The 20,270-nt window shown below is 38.6% G+C and overlaps 1 protein-coding gene across 1 annotated transcript in view; it reads left to right on the top strand.

The window, feature by feature from the left end:
• Positions 1-20,270, top strand: part of LOC125240517 (adenylate cyclase type 6-like) — a 406,177-nt gene that overhangs the window by 225,532 nt on the left and 160,375 nt on the right. The window contains exons 5-6 of the mRNA XM_048148409.1: positions 15,981-16,144; positions 19,476-19,654. Of these exons, the coding sequence (XP_048004366.1) occupies positions 15,981-16,144; positions 19,476-19,654 (343 nt within the window). The remainder of the gene's footprint in view (positions 1-15,980; positions 16,145-19,475; positions 19,655-20,270) is intronic.

Here is a 20,270-nt window from a genome sequence, read left to right as displayed (position 1 = left end):
TACTATAAAAAATGTTCAATGTTTAAAATGATAAATTGATAACTAATTTTATTTTTAAATTTTATTTTTAAATTTTACTGTACACATCTCTGACATACCTACTTATACTAATTATTATTGTTTATTTAATACCTAACTACTATGAATGTATGAAACCACGACAATGTATGATCAATACAAATAAAGAATATGAATATGAATATTAGGTGGAGCGAAAAAACACTTTTCTGGAATTAGCAAACCTAATAGTTATCACTTATCAATCAATGCCCCTTAGTGATTTAAAAAGATGTTGATTTAAAAATCCGAAAATTTGCACAAAGGCTTCATAGACTAAGGGGCATTGATTGATAACTATTAGGTTTGCTAATTCCAGGCCCCGTAGCCGAATGGCATTTCTCCGACGCCAAACGAAAACGAAACGTAGTCCGGCTTTGTCGCGCCAATACGCAAGAGCGATAGGGATAGATATCTACTAGCGTTTCGTTTCGTGAGCGTTTCGTGAGCGTTTGTGCCATTCGGCTACGCACCCAGAAAAGTGTTTTTTCGCTCCACCCTAATGAATATGTACTCACGTTATTATATCGCGTTACCTAAGGTTTAGGTATGAAATTCGTGAAGGTTTGATAGATTGGTTGAAAGATATTTATTGTTATTAACTAAGTTTGTAATAACACTAATAACCTAACCACACATTTAAAGTCCCTCGACATAGTGGACCGATTTCCGTCGTTTTTGCGTCGAGCGTAAAAAATGGCGCTGCTCAAGAATTTTAATCGAATGCGCTGCCCATACCGATTGAGATAAAACAAAATAATATGCTTCCAGTGGAATTGTACCTCTATATCGAGGGGTTAGAGGTATAACCCGATATATTTTTCATAGAAATAAGACGTTGCGGTAATTGTACATGATGGAATTGCATTATATCTACAAAAAAGTCAGGATGGCATGAATCCATCTTTTACGCAAAACTTACTAGCGCCATTTTCGCAATTTAATCCCCGCGCATAGCTAGGGTGCGTAGCCGAATGGCACAAACGCTCACGAACCGCTCACGAAACGAAACGCTAGTAGATATCTATCTCTATCGCTCTTGCATATTGGCGCGACAGAGCTCGACTAACTGGCGCGGCGTTTCGTTTTCGTTTGGCGTCGGAGAAATGCCATTCGGCTACGGGGCCTGGGCGGGACGCTAGTATATAATATGTATAGTATGTAATAATATTCACATTTCAACTGATGAAATGGGTTGACGGGGATCAGGAAATTAGTTTACAACAAAATCAAGGCTGTATGTTTATGTACCGTTTGTTGAATTCCAGTAACTTCCAACCGGTATATTTATTGTATTTTCCTGTTACTATTGACTCACATTCAGATTTAAGAGCATTTTCAGAATTTGGGACCCCCCAATTAACTACCATAAGTTGTTAACAAAAAATAACTCACTGTCAGTTTTGTGACGATAATAAACATAAAATTTCTATAAAAATATGGTTTTTGTGTTAATCAAATAAACTTTAAGCGATAATCTACATTCAGTATGTGCAAAAACTAAATTTTTAGACAGATTTTATGATTAATTTTATTGTCGTCACAAAAGTGACAGCAAGTTAATTTTTGACTTGCGCTAATTGGGGTGTTCCAAATCCTGAAAATGCCCTTAAGACAACTTAGTTCTCGCACGGTAAGAAAAAACAATAAAATGCGTCACAAAATATGTAACAAAATTTTGCTCAAAAGTTACAATATAAATAAAAGGTACAGCGGGGCAAATCTCGACTGGGGGGCGAATGTAACTGGTCCATTTTTTCCATGGTTTGCATTGTTTGCATTATTAAATACTGTCCACCGGTTATGGTAGGCGTGTTCAGTGGATACATGTAGAACTCAACATCATAGTGTGTGTAATGGAAAAACCGGCCAAGAGCGTGTCGGGCCACGCTCAGTGTAGGGTTCCGTAGTTTTCCGTATTTTTCTCAAAAACTACTGAACCTATCAAGTTCAAAACAATTTTCCTAGAAATTCTTTATGAAGTTCTACTTTTGTGATTTTTTTCATATTTTTTAAACATATGGTTCAAGAGTTAGAGGGGGGGACGCACTTTTTTTTCCTTTAGGAGCGATTATTTCCGAAAATATAAATATTATCAAAAAACGACCTTATTATACCCTTATTCATTTTTAAATACCTATTCAACAATATACCACACGTTGGGGTTGGAATGAAAAAAAATATCAGCCCCCACTTTACATGTAGGGGGGGGTACCCTAATAAAACATTTTTTTCCATTTTTTATTTTTGCACTTTGTTGGCGTGATTGATATACATATTGGTACCAACTTTCAGCTTTCTAGTGCTAACGGTTACTGAGATTATCCGCGGACGGACGGACGGACCTAGTTGACTACGGAACCCTAAAAATGGACCAGTTAAAATTGCCCCCCAGTCGAGATTTTTCCCACTGTACCTTACGGATGTACTCAAGTTAATATATCGCGATTGGCGACATGTTTCCGATCGAGTCAAGCGACGAGTGAGTGAATCAATCCGCCGCAAGCACTCATGCCCTGATCTCTGGTCTCCATTTTTATCTTTTTTTGAATTGGTGGTAGACGTTTGACCACGATCATGTTACCTGATGGTAAGTGACTCGAAACAGGTCGCCAATTGTGATATATTATACATCCGTATACTTATAGTATTTTATGCAACTGGTGATTAAAAGAGGTCAAAAAAGGTGAGTGGCGTGGGTAACAATTTGAGGCGAAGCCGAAAATTGTTAATAAAGACGCCACGAGCATTTTTTGACTCAGTTAAACACCGTTGCATACAATACTTTTTCTACGACCAAGCACTTATTTTGAAAGAAAATTATAAATTCAACAAATACCTACTTTCAGTCATCTTAGTTATCTAGGTGGACCGCCTACCATTTTGAATATGCAGTTTGAGTGCAAACATGAAAATAAAACTGTCTATGGTATGGTTCTTTGAAGCCTGGCCACTAAGACGAATCGAGCCGAGTTGAATCGAGTTCTCATACATTTGAATGCGATTCGACGCGTCGCCAATGAACGCAGCAGAAAACGAAGGAGTCTCGACTCTGCGAATTGGTTTGTTAAGTTGGTAGCAATGTATTTACTGAACTGTAACAGCTATATCGTGCTACTGCTACTCAGGGCCGGATTAAGGGTAGAGCGAGTGGAGCGGCCGCTCTAGGCGCCACATGGTAAAGGGGCGCCAAAATCGAGAATTAAAAAAATTATACATGGCGTGGGCGCGCACATATCACAAAATGGCGAGAGGAGTCGGGAATTAATCCAGCTATTGAAAATCTAGATTTGTAATTCAGATTAAGACGATACGGTAGGGGTTAATTCTCCATACAAACGCTCTCGACTATTTCCTAGCTGGTTTTTGAAGATAGAGCAATGATTTTTTCAACAAAGATTGTTATTATTTTTATCTGTGTCGGACCGTTTAGATTTTTTTAATATTCTGCTTTTTAAAGATTCTAGAGCCAATCAAAAATTTCCAAAAACGGCCTTTTTCATTGTGGCGCAAAAAAAAGGTGTGATACTCAAGATTGGTAACAATTAACCAAAAAAACTAAACGATCCGACATAGATTATTTCATTGTTATTCAGATTCTCAAATTTCGTTCCGATTGATTAAGTTTTGAAGGAGGAAAGAGTCGAGAGCGGAACCTCGATTTTAAAGATTTTTTTGAAATATCTTTTGACTGAGTTGTTCTTAATGGACAATTTTTTTTCGATAAATCTAGTTAATAACACTTGTATATTTAACTAAAATTCCCAAGTTGAAAGGGGGGCTCCTTTCCACTTTAGCATTTTCGCTACCGTATCCTCTTAAGTGGAAAGTTGTACCGCATTGCCAACATATACCAACATTCATAAGGGCGCCGTGAAAGGAGGATTCTAGCCCTTGACGAACCACATTGTTGTGCGGCCCAACGACAAAGTTACGTCGTTATCCAAATGCAAAAATATGAGTCTATCCGATAGTCCTAAGCGGAGTTCCTCATAAAGCCAAAGCCGCAAAACGTCTCAGAGAGGCGCAATTTTGTGAGTCACAGGAGATGATGAGCGAACTTCAAAGGACTAAGATCCCGAAGGGCATTTAGTGGCAAAATACCGAAATGGGTGGGACGGTGACGATCGAGTTCGCAGTTAATGTCTTCTAATTCTTAGTATTATAAAAATAATAGTGGTGGCGAAATATAAGGCCTAAAAGTCGGGAAAATAGGCGCCCAGTGAAGTCAAAATAACCCAAAATATGCCAAAGACCGCAGTTCTGCAGTTGATCAAAGCTTGAACGCTCGCTGCTTCCCCGCTAGCGGGTTGAGAATTGCGTCAACAGGAAAAAAAATCGCTCGCTTCGCTCGCGCTTACTATTTCTATCAGTTCTCTTTTAGTTACTTAGGGAAAATACCGCGCTAGCAGCGCTCGCGTTTTCATTTCAAGTCTGCGACTGAGAAAGTTCAACTCTTGTCCCTTTCGTACTCTGTATAATGAAATCCATAAATTCTGTATTGCGTTAATCTTCAAACTACGACATTACTATGAAAAAAATTTCGCTCGCTGCGCTCGCGGTATTTTTATCTGCATCGTAAGACAGTAAGACTTCTTGCCAAGGGCGCCGAAACTCAAACTCGCTCTACCCTGATCGAGTGCACGGGCCGGCGCTGCTGCTACTAAATGTTTCCAGGGTATAGACTAGATAGACTTGTCCTGACATCTTTTATGTAGGGTTTTAAAGTTCTATGCACGACCTTGTAACTCACGAATAACAGTACGGGAGTAGAAAAAATATTTGAATATGTCTCACGAAAGTTTGATGTGCTAAAATGTGATAATCGCTTCCGAAAATCTACAGTAGGTAGGTATCATGTCAAGACGATACTATACAGGTCAATTCTCCGTACAAACGCTCTCGACTATTTTCTGATTTTTTTAACACAGATTATTATTATTTTTATCTGTGTCGGACCGTTTTGATTTTTTTGCTATTTTTATCTTAAAAGACGCTAGAGGCCTTTTTCAATATGGCTAAAAAAAGGTGTGATACTCAAGATCGGTAACAATTAGCCAAAAAAACTAAACAGTCCGACACAGATTATTTCATTGTTATTCAGATTCTCAAATTGCGTTCCGTTTAAATAAGTTTTGAAGGAGGAAACAGTCGAGAGCGGAACCTCGATTTAAAAGATTTTTTCGCAATATCTTTTAACTGAGTTGTTCTTAATGGACAATTTTTATTCGATAAATCAAGTTAATAACACTAGCATATTTAACTGAAATTCCCAAATTGAAAAGGGGACTCCTTTCCATTTTAGTATTTTCGCTCCCGTAGCGTCTTAAAGTTAATTCACGAATTACTTTTTTTACGGTATTAAGAAAACTCACGTTTACACTCAAATATTGTAAAAAAAGAGCTTTTTACCTACGAATCTTTAACATATATTTTTAACTTCAAATAATTTGTGAAATTCTGCAAGAATAAACCTGTCTTTTTTAGGGTTCCGTAGTCAACTAGGAACCCTTATTGTTTCGCCATGTCTGTCTGTCCGTCCGTCCGTCCGTCCGTCCGCGGATAATCTCAGTAACCGTTAGCACTAGAAAGCTGAAATTTGGCACCAATATGTATATCAATCACGCCAACAAAGTGCAAAAATAAAAAATGGAAAAAAATGTTTTATTAGGGTACCCCCCTACATGTAAAGTGGGGGCTGATTTTTTTTTTCATTCCAACCCCAACGTGTGATATGTTGTTGGATAGGTAGTTAAAAATGAATAAGGGTTTACTAAGATCGTTTTTTGATAATATTAATATTTTCGGAAATAATCGCTCCTAAAGGAAAAAAAAGTGCCCCCCCCCCTCTAACTTTTGAACCATATGTTTAAAAATTATGAAAAAAAGCACAAAAGTAGAACTTTATAAAGACTTTCTAGGAAAATTGTTTTGAACTTGATAGGTTCAGTAGTTTTTGAGAAAAATACGGAACCCTACACTGAGCGTGGCCCGACACGCTCTTGGCCGGTTTTTTTTATATAAATGGGCTTACTCTTGACCACAGACTAGCCAAAGGCAAAGACGTGGCCTACGATGGAGTGAGCTCGCCCAGAAGATGCCTGTTCACTCTTGATTTGAAGGTTGCCTTTTATACAGACAATCTCTTTGTTTTTATTGAAATTCCGATCAGAGCGATTCTATTCTTTACTTCCGTGTACTAAAGACCGTCCTGTTTCTTCAAGGTTGGAAATGTTGGAATCCAAACTACCATTTATCTTTATAAAGGTTAAAATGTTAATATACGTCTTTAAGATCATTTATTTTAATTTTAAAGATCCGCAAGGATTTTCTTACATTGACCCGCCTATTGCTATCTCTATCGGCCGCGTATAATTAAATTATTGTCACTCTTGCACAGTGACATTGACAGTTATGCGCGCGCGTAGTAAAAACACTCTTATTTTAGTTTTTTTTTTATACTATGTCGATGGCAAAAAAGCATTCGGTCCGTCTGATGAAAAGCGGTAACCGTCACCTATGGACACCTGCGACTCGAGGAGTGTCACGTGCGCTTGCCAACCCATTAGAAACTTGTACACTCCCTGTTGCTGTGTTAAGTAAACAGAAAAAAAGAGTGTTCAAGTTCTAAGGAGGTTTTGGGTTGCCGACGACTCAAAGGACAATAGACGGAACAAATTAGTTCCGTAGGTCCTTCCGTCCCCAGCACACCGCACCCTCGTTGAGCTCTGGCAGCCTTACTCACTGGCAGGAACACAACATTATGAGTAGAGTAGAGTGGATTTAATAAATTCAAACTACGTATTTGTAAATTTCATTGTCAAACTGGACCCCAGGCTCCCATGAGCCGTGGCAAATGCCAATATTTTAACACTAAGAAAAATTTGCGTTGTGAATTTAACAAGTTCGGCTTGTTGCGGATTTTATCCGTTTGAAACAAAAGTATTTTAGTGAATGAAATAAATCACAACATTCATGATACAAGTCGAATTTGTTCGAACAACAAGGTCAAACTTGTTAAAAGATATTTGATTGAATCAGCCAAACATATGTTTAAAACAATACTTATGTGTCATGTTGCTGTTATAAAATCGACTTCTTGATTAAAATATAACTATTGTTCGAATGACGAGTAACTTGTGTAATGTACTAGTTACACTTAACATAATCTAACTCGTTGCTTAAACCAAAGAGCACGGCGCTATTTTAACCAAAAAACTTGTTGAACGAACATGAAAACTGGTTGTTTTTTCTCTCAGTGAAAACGGTCTTTTTCATCATACTTATTAAATAATTTCTATTTAAGCTTGTAATACCCGATATTACTCGTATATTACGAACGTTTAAACCTGGCTTTGGCAATGTCCATACCCACTTATCCCCCGCCGGGGTTGGAGCCCTAATTTCCCCCGGGTCGTTAATTTACCCTAAGTTTTACGTCAATATTACCTGAGATTTATATTATAAAGGATTTTTGGTTTATTCTTGTTCGAAATTTTATTGGTTTAAATTGAAACTTGATATTTTGAGTCGGTAAGTACCTAAAGCTTATGAGGGTAGGTTTTTAAAACACAACGTCTATCATAAATTGATTAATAATTTAGGTAATGAAATTATTAAATAAATATTTTATATAGCCTGTCAACCAAATTTTGGCAGTAGCAATGTACATCAAACTAAAGTATGGTATCCCTATGAAACGTACAAAAACCAGCAATGTACGTCGAACAGCCACAGATATTTTTTTTTCAAGGGGCTCGCTCCTTCCTTACAAATTAGATAATGTATTAAAAAGGGACGGATATGTGCTAGTTATTTCTCTTTTTGGTAGGACGGAGATTTCCACAGATAAGATACAAATGACACGCGAACTTCCACCGTTTTTCAAAACTAGTGTTGCTAGCCCGCGATTTTTCAAATTTGCCGCCTTTTTCTAGTGACAAGATTTGGTTGACGGTCTATAGCTACTTATGTACTCGCGACTATAATTCCTTAGAACAAGATACATACAGACGTAAGGTACAGTGGGGCAAATCTCGACTGGCCAATGTAACTGGTCCATTTTTTCCATGTTTTACAATGTTTGCATTATTAAATAGTGTGTTCACCGGTTATACAGAGTGTAAACCTAATACGGGCGAACCTCTTAACGGTGGTGAGTATAGGACGTATAAAATGTAATTAGATAACTTTTACTTAAAATTGAAGTATTTTTTTTATCCATACAAATTAATTCGGCCCGCAACGTAATGCAAACACACTCCCGTTAAACGCTCGTTGACAGTTGTCATTGATTGCCATCGCAACCACGTTTACAGTACATTGCTGCTGAGATTTGAGTAAGTCAAAAACACCTCTTAATTAATGATAACAATATTGAATTATACGCCTGGTTTCATTTATCGCCCTTATTACGTTTACGCGCTGTATATGGTAGTACTGTGTCGAAACAAACGCGGATCCAGCTTCGTGCCCAGGGGGGGGTCACGTGGTATAAAGGCCCAGGCCCCAGGGGGGGTCACGTGGTATGGTCGAGGTATAAAGGCCCAGGCCCCAGGGAGGGTTGTATGACCAACGTGGTCTATTTGGCTCCACCCCCATGACCCCCCCCCTGGATCCGCGCATGCGTCGAAATATCGGGATCTTGGCATACCTAAATCAAAAAGGTAATCACGATCAATCCATACTAATATTATAAATGGGAAAGTGTGTGTGTCTGTTTGTTTGTCTGTCTGTGACAAAGTAGCCTATGTCACTCTCCATCTCTTCAACTATCTCCACTTAAAAAATCACGTCAATTCGTAGCTCCATTTTGCCGTGTCAAACAAAGAGACACACACACTATCCCATTTATAATATTAAGTCTGATAATAAATGTGTAGCATTTTAAAACACGTTCGTATGAAATCGGTTTTAACCTAGTTAAAAAAAAAAAAACACGCCGAGCATGTGTCGTATACAATAAAATTTTGTAAGTAAAAATGTTTTTACAACAGCAAGTTTGGTTGAACTAGTACCCGGAATTGAGTTTTAATTTAGGTTTCATAACTCTTGACGTACTCACCTTAATTTCTAAAATTTCCTCTGTAAAAATTCATGCAATATTTTGCACGTTTCATAAATTATTTTTGGCACACGCTTTATAAAATAAAACTAGGTACAGTCAACCAATTGGAACCCTAGGCCACTGTAGAACTATGTCATAGTGACGTTATAATTCATATTGTAAGAAATATCTTACTGTTTGTCATTTTGACATAGTTGTAGAGTGGCCTAGGGTTCCAATTGGTTTACTATACCAGAATATAAATCCAAACCGGTCTCATTTTATTAAAAAAACCGGCCAAGAGCGTGTCGGGCCACGCTCAGTGTAGGGTTCCGTAGTTTTTCGTATTTTTCTCAAAAACTACTGAACCTATCAAGTTCAAAATAATTTTCCTAGAAAGTATTTATAAAGTTCTACTTTTGTGATTTTTTTCATATTTTTTAAACATATGGTTCAAAAGTTAGAGGGGGGGGACGCACTTTTTTTTCCTTTAGGAGCGATTATTTCCGAAAATATTAATATTATCAAAAAACGGTCTTAGTAAACCCTTATTCATTTTTAAATACCTATCCAACAATATATCACACGTTGGGGTTGGAATGAAAAAAATATCAGCCCCCACTTTACATGTAGGGGGGTACCCTAATAAAACATTTTTTTCCATTTTTTATTTTTGCACTTTGTTGGCGTGATTGATATACGTATTGGTACCAAATTTCAGCTTTCTAGTGCTTACGGTTACTGAGATTATCCGCGGACGGACGGACGGTAATAAAAAAAGAAACCTCCCTTATTCCATCATCTTCTACCCTTTCCAAACATATGACATACAACAACTGCCCTATATCTATTACCACAAGGACGAATCTCACTTAATCTCGTCACCAAACACAATAAATGTGACAGAATCATCTTCGCCTTCATCCTCGTCGTCGTCATCGTCCTCATCAGAATAAAATAACGTATATATAAAGTATTGCGTTTTACTTAAAAATATACATATGTTTTCACCATTAAACACATAGAATAACTAGAACGAAATATTTTTATTTTATTTATTTATTTCATATTTTTTTATTATTTTATGCACAGATAATCTTAATTTTATTTCTATTGCTTTTTTATATTTTTCTGTCTTTCATCAAAATTTAGTGTGGCAGGTAGTGGTACCTATAAATATTACTGAATCAACTAAACTACCATCTAGTATAAAAAATACATAAATATAACAATCATCATCTCATATGGAGAAACGGATGCCCGAAAACACAAATATCAAATTTGGAACAGATAATGATGATGATTGATAACAAGCATTGGAAAATACCTTTCTATTTTAGTAGTGTTACACCCAGATTAAAATGCAACCATGAGTTTTAAACCTCTGCAAAATTGAGTACTTTTTGGTTGATGATTCCCTGAAGAAAATAATAATATTAATTAAATGTAATGACGACATGTTTGTATTCATGAAGGTGTATTATGTTTCGTCAAATTAAACAAAATTATATGTTAGTGGAATGAAATGGAAAATAGTAGTGAGCTAAATTTATTTTTAAATAGAGAAAAAAATTCAGGAACCAAACGTTACCTAATAAACAACCCTCAAATTTGACAGCTCCGGTTTGTTTACACTTTTTTAACAGCCAAAAGTACAAGGTATAGCTCTCCCTATCGCAACACCTCGGACACTGGCGATCCTACTTTCTAAGCTCGTGTAGGTGAACGCGTACTATGCTTGTATGAGTGAGATTTGGCAGATCGACTGTTCGCGTTTTTGACAGGCGTTAACTTTGACCGAGAGGACCAGGGTGGCTACTGGCTAGCCGAATGGCACAATCGCTCACGAAACGCTCACGAAACGAAGATATCTATCTCTATCTCTATCGCGCTTGCGATTTGGCGCGACAGAGCCAGCGGCGTATCGCTTTCGTTTGGCGTCGGAGAAATGCCATTCGGCTACGGGGCCCGGGGCGATACTTTCAGCAGGGAGCGGGAGTGGCCATACTGTACCATAGTACTCTTTATTATAATGTGCTATCGCTCTGTAGTGGCGCGTTTTGATCGCCACGCATCGTCAACAATTGTCACTTTGGCTAGGCCGGCTTATAGGATAAACAGAAAATGAAAATGTAATATTTATTTTTCAAGTAGGCATATTACAATGCGCATATGAACGTCAAATAAAGCTACGCCGGCTCTAACCCTACGCCTCAGCCTCGAGAAGATTTCAGTCCCCCCTCAGTTGGGAGGGGGGTATCCACTATGGGACCGGCAAGAAACTCGGCGGGCAACTTCTTTTCAAAACATTACATCTTATAACTAACATGCATTAAATAACAAGATACAATTTAACATGCAAAAGTATTCATCAAAGAATATGAACAGACTAGGTACTCTATGGAAATTAATTTCAATAAATTATATTATTGCTAATAATACGTCGTTCTTCTTCAGAGAAAACATATCAAATTGTCACAGAAGAAAAAGATAATATGAATCTCAATATCATTAAATATGTAATTTACCTACACAACATAAAATATAAAATATTTGATGTGCTTTCTTATCTGAACTGTGTCCTCTATACATAATACAATTATTTTAATTGCTATTCGTTTTTTGTAGTTTCTGGTTCGGGCCATGCATGTTTGTCTGTCAAATAGTCCTCGACTCTGTAATAAGCCTTTAACATTATTATTTATTATTTATTTTATTTTTTTAAGTAGTTCTTAAGAGCTGGGAGGGGTAATCTTAAAGCAGTGTCAGGTAACTTATTATAAAAATGAATGCATTGCCCAACAAATGACTTCTGTACTTTATGGACACGAAACTTCTTTATGGCAAGCTTATTTTTGTTTCTAGTGTTATAATTATGGATATCAGAATTCTTAGTGAAACAGTCTAAATTCTTTACTACATAAATTATACTATCATAAATGTATTGGGAAGCTACAGTTAAGATATTAATTTCTTTGAAGAGTTCTCTTACTGATTCACGTGTTCCTAAGTTGTAAATAGAACGAATGGCTCTCTTTTGTAATACAAAGATAGTCTGTATGTCAGCTGCTTTGCCCCAAACCAGAATACCGTATGACATTACACTGTGAAAATAACTATGATACACTGGGCGAGCTGTCTCAACATTAGTCAGTTGCCTGATTCTCCTAACGGCGTATGCGGCTGAACTTAATTTGAAAAAAATTAATATAAGCTCTCTTTACTTAGCACACAGTCTTATTTTATTTGACACTGATCCTTTCTATTACGGTGAAGGAAAATGGGAACGTGACCGATCAAAAATCGGTCCTATTATCCAAATCCGACGATCGCTTTTTAGGGTTCCGTAGCCAAAATGGCAAAAACGGAACCCTTATAGTTTCGTCATGTCCGTCTGTCCGTCTGTCCGTCTGTCCGTCTGTCCGTCTGTCACAGCCGATTTACTCGGAAACTATAAGTACTACAGTGATGAAATTTGATCAGAATATGTGTTGTATGAACCGCTACAAAATTATGACACTAAATAGTAAAAAAAAAGAATTGGGGGTGGGGCCCCCCATACATGTAACTGAGGGATGAAAATTTTTTTTCGATGTACATACCCGTGTGGGGTATCAATGGAAAGGTCTTTTAAAATGATATAAAGTTTTCTAAAAAACATTTTTCTTAAAGTGAACGGTTTTTGAGATATCAGCTCTCAAAGTCGTAAAAAGTATGTCCCCCCCCTCTATTTTTATAACTACGGGGTATAAAATTCTAAAAAAAATAGAGGTGATGCATGCTAATTAACTCTTTCAACGATTTTTGGTTTGATCAAAGTATCTCTTATAGTTTTTGAGATAGGTTGATTTAACTGTAATTTTGGCAGGTGTATAAATTGACATAATAAGTTTATTATATTTGCTGCTACGGAACCCTTTGTGCGCGAGCCCGACTCGCACTTGGCCGGTTTTTGTTTTATGACGTTATTCCGATATTCTATGAAAAAGGATTGTCGGTAGAATCATAAAGCTAGGAACACACTACGCGGACGTCCGTCGTAAATCGACCGCGGACGGGAATCTGGACAATGGAAATACACATAACCGTGCAAACTATCGGTCGACGGACGCGGACGTGGCCTTGAGCGCACGGACGTCCGATCGAAATCTGGCTCTCTGGATGTTTTGTTCCGTGCACACTGATAGGTCGCGGTCGCGGTCGTTTTACGACGGACGTCCGCGTAGTATGTTCCTAGCTTAAGGTTGTATAAGTACAGTCTAGATAAAAAATATGTGCACGGTCAGAGCGTCAAAAGTATGTATACGCAACTTTATTTGACAACCGGTCTGGCCTAGCGGATGGCAGGGCCTCCTAAACCGATGGTTTTTGGTTCGAATCCCGGTAAGGGATTTGTGAGATTACCACAGATATTTTAATGTGGGTATTTATAATAGAATAGAATGGAATAAAATTTATTCGTGAGCACACTCAGGACTAATAATCACACATAACAACACAAACAGAAAGGAATGAAGTGCCACGAAATGGCCTCATCTCAGCGTGTTACTGGTGACTTCCAGCGTTGATTTTCCAATGAGACCATGTTTTAAAAACTTTTATTCAACTTGCCTTGTTAGTTGTTAGTATATTAGTTTGGGTCTAACTCTAAACGTAGAAGCTAACTTTGACCCACTTCCCGGTTTCCGATTGAGCTGAAATTTTTCACACATATGTAAATCACGTGACAACGCAATATTATGGTGTCATGGAGCTGATCTGATGATGGAGCAGAAAGGTGGTCATAGGAACTCTGTCATGAAACGTCGTATCCCTATCGAGTAAGGAGTTTTTAGAAACGTCTCGGAGAGCAGTAGATGACTGTTGACAGAAAGGTACAATCGGCGATAAAAACTTGCGCCAAAAATGATTTTTTTACAGAAAAACTTATGTATATTAAGTAGAACATTTTCTGAGTACCCACAACACAAGCCTTCTTAAGCTTATCGTGGAACTCATTCAATCTGTGAATCTCCTATCCATACTACTATCATAAATGGGAAAGTGTGTGTGTCTGTTTGTTTGTCCTTCTTTCACGGCAAAACGGAGCAACGAATTGACGTGATTTTTCAAGTTGAGATAGTTGAAGGGATGGAGAGTGACATAGGCTACTTTTAGTCTCTTTCGCGAGCGAAGCCGCGGGAAAAAGCTAGTAGGTACTATTTTATTATATGTATATATATTTTTGGAAGTCCGTCCGTATCCATATATCTGTACAAAATAACCGTGTATCTTTTGTTTCCTCAGCAGGAATATCTCTTGATCTTTTAGTACCTATGTCTTTATATTATATTTTTTAGGGTTGATAGATTTGTTTGTCCGGCCCAGCCAGCCAAGCCGAAATGGCAATCGTTGACGCTAGACGCCGGTCGAAACGCAGTCTGTCTCTGTCGCGCCAATACGGAAGAGCGATAGAGATAGCTACTACGATCACGACATTATCGTAAGCGTCGGGATACGTACTAATACATCTGGGTACGTAGCCGAATGGCACAAACGCTCACGAAACGAAACGCTCGAAGATGAGCATTTTTTTTTTTGCCAATAAAAAAATTTTGATTTTTTAGGGAATTTTAGGTCAATTGTACTCAGAATCACGAGTACTTTCAATCTCACTGGGAGACAAAAAGTGTCCCAGAATTTCCATACATTGTTGTTACTTTCCTCTTTTGTTACCCCATACAATATATACGGAAAATGGTAACAAAATAAGAAAAAATCGTATGGGACAATTTTTTTAACTACTAGGATTGAAAAAGCTAGTAATTCTGAGTAGAAATAGCGTATTTTTTTTCCAAAAATATCACACTTCATAAAAGTGGAAAAAAAAAGAAATGCGAAATGCTCAGATGTCTATCTCCATCGCTCTTGCGTATTGGCGCGACAAAACCAGACTATATTTTGCGGCGTTTCGTTTTCGTTTCGCGTCGCAGAAATGCCATTCGCTTACGGCACCTGTTTTGATCTTTATTGGCATGTGTTCAGAGAGTATTTTTGTCAAAAAAGATAGATTTCATTCTCCGGGCCTGTGAGAAAAACTGTGGGTTATCGATGGTTGACTTTTCGACGTGATTTATTACTGTATTGATTGATTAGTAGGATATTTCCTCATTTTTATCATTTCCTTGGGCTTTCTAGAAAAATACTACGTGAAAAAGACAATAACTGTTTCAGTTCGGTTGACGAATGATTTTTCAGTTTGAATACAATCAGTACAGTCAATTTTTTTTGTGGTTGTGTTACAAGAACACCCGATACCTATAGAATTAAAACACCTATTAGGTAGCAAATCATTGAAAATATATATTTTCTGTAGGAAGCAGCAGTGCCTGGTCCATTCCCACCGGCTTGCCTAAAATTGATTACTAGTAAAGTACCTAATGTTAAAGTAGGTTTCTAGAAATTTTCATCAGCCGCCACTGGTAGGAAGTCAACTGTTTTCCAGAATATGGGTGTATGGGCATATTTTTATTTTCTTGTCTGTTTTACTTTTTCTTCCAAATGTGGGAATTTTTGTACTTTTTCTACTTAGAAATCTTAGAATCATGAGCTCTTTCGATTCCGCAGGAGAAAAAAATGTCTCAATTTTTTTTCCACTGAGTTACAATTTCTCATACAACTTGTTTGATCGTAAATCAGAGGAAGACAAAAAAAGAAAGACTGCTAGTAGAAAAAGTGCAAACATTTCCAGAAATAAAAAAAAAAAAAAAAAAATTCAGTCGAATTGAGAACCTCCTCCTTTTTTGAAGTCGGTTAAAAAAAGGTTAAATCGACACCAAAATAAAAATACGCCCGTATATTTTTAAAAATGTTTTATGCTCTATTTTTTTTGTCACAGGTGGAGATGCTATACCAACGCTACTTCCTCCGCATGAACCAAACCAACATGACACACCTCCTGGGTCTGCTACTAGCCGTATCCATGGCGCTGATGCTGTGCCACATCCGAGGGTTGCTGCTGGCACAAGAGCAGTTAGCTGAGGAGTTGGCACTAGCTGACAGGTATAACCAATATGACACAACTCTTGGGTCAACGACTGGTGTATGTGGCTCTTATGCTGTGCCATATCCGAGGGTTGCTGCTGGCACAAGAGCAGTTAGCTGAGGAGTTGGCACTAGCTGACAGGTATATTCAACACGAGACAACTCTTGGGTCAGCGACTGGTGTCCATGGCTCTTATGCTGTGCCACATCCGAGGGGTTGCTGCTGGCACAAGAGCACTTAGCTGAGGAACTGGCTTTAGCTGACAGGTATACTTGTTCCAACATACATGACAGACCTCTTGAGTCAGTGACTGGTGTCCATTGACTCTGATGCTGTGCCACAAGAGTGTGGGAGTGCTGCTAGCACACGAGCAATTAGCTAAGAGTAGTTATATCTGAGTTCCAACCTACATGACGCACTTCCACGGTTGCCATGACACTCAAGCTGTGCCACATACGAAGGTTGCTGCTGGCATAAGAACAGTTAGTTGAGGAACTGGCTCTAGCAGCTATACTAGTGTTTAAACTAATATTACGTAGGTTTACCCTAGTACAATACTACGTAATAATGACACATACTGTAATAATTGTAATTTTAGTTTTAAGTTATCATTTTGCATACCAAATGAGGTTAACACGTTCACTACGTTACGGGGGTTTTTGAACCCCGTACGCTGTCATCACTCAGTGCGGGTGAGAAAAATCGTGTTCACTCCGCTGGTGCGGAAGCTGTATTTTGGTCATTTTTACAACTACGAAAATGACAAATATACTTTTGGATTTCTGTTCAAAAGTATTATTTATTGATATATTAATTATATACGGGGTCTCAGAAACCCCTTACCGACCAGGGGACAAAAATTACCTTCTAGTGCGATACGGGTCTCCGTGAACCCCGTAAAAGAATTTTCTGGCCCGTACGGGGTTGTGGGCACAGTATCGCTAGTGCAGTGCTTACTGAAATACTTGTTATCGGCAAATTTAAAATGAAGCGCTCGAACCACACGTTAGAACTACTTTATTCCAAAAACAAAGGTTATCCCACACAATAAACGTCAAAATCGCCACAAATTGACATCTAATTGCAGGCAGGTAATTAAATATATGTTTTTAATATGTAAAAACGGTGGTGGTTTATCTTATTTTATTTCACTTTGTTACTTAATTATATTAATTACTTTCACAAAAATACAAGAGTGCGAAGTATCATATTTTTGATGTGTAATTTTTTTATTAATACAGCATATACATCGATTATTTTATTTCCCATCACTACTAATTTATCGACCTTAATATATTACATGCGTTACGGGGTGTACTAAGCCCCGTATTTTTTCAATTTTAGTGCGATACGGGGATAAAATAACCCCGTATTTTCTTTTTTATATAATTTTGTGAGTTTTTATCGTATCCACGTGCGGGGATAATGAGACGTAGGAAATTTCATACTCTTACAGTTAGTCGAAAAAAATATTGGAAAATCCAATATTTCAGGAACTTACAGCACTTTTAACAGACTTAGGCGTACGGGGCACTTTTATACCCGTAACGCACTACGATGTAAACTATTACGGGGCGGATTGGGCCTCGTAACGCACTAGATTTTGGGTTAAGGTTTTGGCTTGCCGCAGCGAACGTGTTAAGCATTTACACCTACCACTAAATATTATTAAGACCGTGTACCTGGTAATGTTTAATGCAAATAAAGTATCTTTATCTTTACAGATGCAGTGCGAAAAGATTAGCCTTCGTATTGTTACGGAAACGTACGAACGTGTCATGCTATTTCAGTCAGTCTCAGTACAAGAAGTACCTACTGTCATTGACTGAACTAGCACGACAAATACGAACAATTCCGGAAATATACTAAGGAAACCCTAACACTTTAAGTTCTCGCGCTTTGTACACATATTTAAAGTCACATACAGGTCGAACGCGATTAATTAACATTATTTTTACAAATTAATATCGGGTAGTTTTGTGTTGTTTACATCTCCGGTGACACTTTGCTGGGACGTCAGTCTTCCGCGACCACGGCCAGTGCAACCTGGCCGAAACGTTGGGAAAAAAGGTAAAAATAATGTTAATTAATCGCGTTCGACCTGTATGTGACTTTAAATAAGGAAACCCTTTTCGCACTATATCTGTACTACTTTAGTTAACTACGTTATCTTTTGTGCTTCGATGAACGGGTTTGATGACTGTGGAGGCCACACGAGTCCAATTTGTCATCAATTGAGTCTTCAAAATTAATATTACAGTAGGCCTAGCACATGACGGCCGCGGGAGTATGTCGCCGCGAGATAGACTACCTGTCCTTATGTAATTAATACAGTTAGACAAAGACGTGTCATCTATCTCGCGGCGACATACTCCCGCGGCCATCATGTGCTAGGCCTACAGATAAAGATAAAAGACATTTATTCATGACGCTCGCAAACACGTACGATCACACAAGAATAGAACAAAATCAGAGAACAGAATTTAAGTGCGCATCACGAAATGGACCCAACTCAGCATAATGCTAGCAGCACGGGAAGCATGGTCGCGCGATAGACGATAAAATAGCAGGCCGTCCCTGGCTGGAAGCCAGCGCTGTGTGCGTAGCCGAATGACGAAACGCTCACGATTATATCTTATTCGTAGCTATTAGCTATCTATCGCTCTTGCGTATTGGCGTGACAGAGCCAGACTACCTTCCTGCGGCGTTTCGATTTCATTTTTTTTTTTTATATTGGGAACACCTTACACAGATCAACTTAGCCCCAAACTAAGCAAAGCTTGTACTATGGGAGCTAAGCGACGATATACATAAACAGATAAATACATACTTATATACATAGAAAACATCCATTATATCAGGAACAAATATCTGTGTTCATCACACAAATAAATGCCCTTACAGGGATTCGAACAGACAGAGTCCCTGCCGACTGAGCCAGACCGGTCGTTTCGCGTCGCAGAAATGCCTTTCGGTTACGGGGCCTGGTCTTCCGTAGGGCCCATTCGGTGATGCCACGACAGATAATATTTACCAACTTATATACATACATACATACATACAATCACGCCTGTATCCCATAAAGGGGTAGGCAGAACACATGAAACTACTAAAGCTTCAGTGCCACTCTTGGCAAATAAGGGGTTGAAAGAAAACGAAACTGTGACATTGCAGTGACAGGTTGCCAGCCTCTCGCCTACGCCACAATTTAACCCATATCCCATACTCGCCTTCTACGACACCCACGGGAAGAAAGGGGGTGGTGAAATTCTTAACCCGTCACCACACAGGCTTACCAACCAACCACCAACTTATATATAAGATATTAACCAATTTTTTCTCCTCCAGCAGCTACACAACGCTAATAGCCGACCTGGACTACTACTACGACTCGATACTACGCACGACGACGGAGCCGTACGGCGTGAACGCTTCAAGCTCGCTGCGCCGGCTGCACTACGAATACCGGCGCAACGCGCACGCCGCTAACGTCGGCGTGCTTGGAGTGTCTGCTCTCGTCTATGCTTGTGAGTGTGCTGTCCCTTTCTATATACACCTATCTCTGTATACACTACGCTAATAGCCGACCTGGACTACTATTACGACTCGATACTACGCACGACGACGGAGCCGTACGGCGTGAACGCTTCAAGCTCGCTACGCCGGCTGCACTACGAATACCGGCGCAACGCGCACGCCGCTAATGTCGGCGTGCTTGGCGTCTCTGCTCTTGTCTATGCCTGTAAGTACTCTTCTTCTACGTCATCCCTGCTATTTACGCTTTCTTAGTTCCTTTCCTCCATATTGCGAAGTCCTAGCCCTTCGCTTTCACCATAGCCATCGCTTTTTGGTTCGCCGAGGCTTAGATGAAAATTGGTGTTCTAAATAGTTGGTTCAGTTGGCTGGCCTGCTTCTTTTTTAGTGCTTACCCAAATGTCACGACGAACAGAACAAATCAGATTCAAAGGCGCGTAACGCGGCTGGTCACAAATACACAGTCATAACACTATTAACACTCGGTGCGTTCGTATTATCGCCAAGAACAAATGCTGTCATTTCATTTGCATATCATAAGGTGACAATCGAAACTCACTATTATGATATTGTTAAAATATTTCATATTCATTACGTGCGTTTGTCCAC

The sequence above is a fragment of the Leguminivora glycinivorella genome, chromosome Z, assembly GCF_023078275.1.
Source record: "Leguminivora glycinivorella isolate SPB_JAAS2020 chromosome Z, LegGlyc_1.1, whole genome shotgun sequence".
NCBI classification, from domain to species: domain Eukaryota; kingdom Metazoa; phylum Arthropoda; class Insecta; order Lepidoptera; family Tortricidae; genus Leguminivora; species Leguminivora glycinivorella.
Note: the sequence above shows the minus strand (reverse complement) of the source record. Positions and strands in the feature narration are given on the sequence as shown.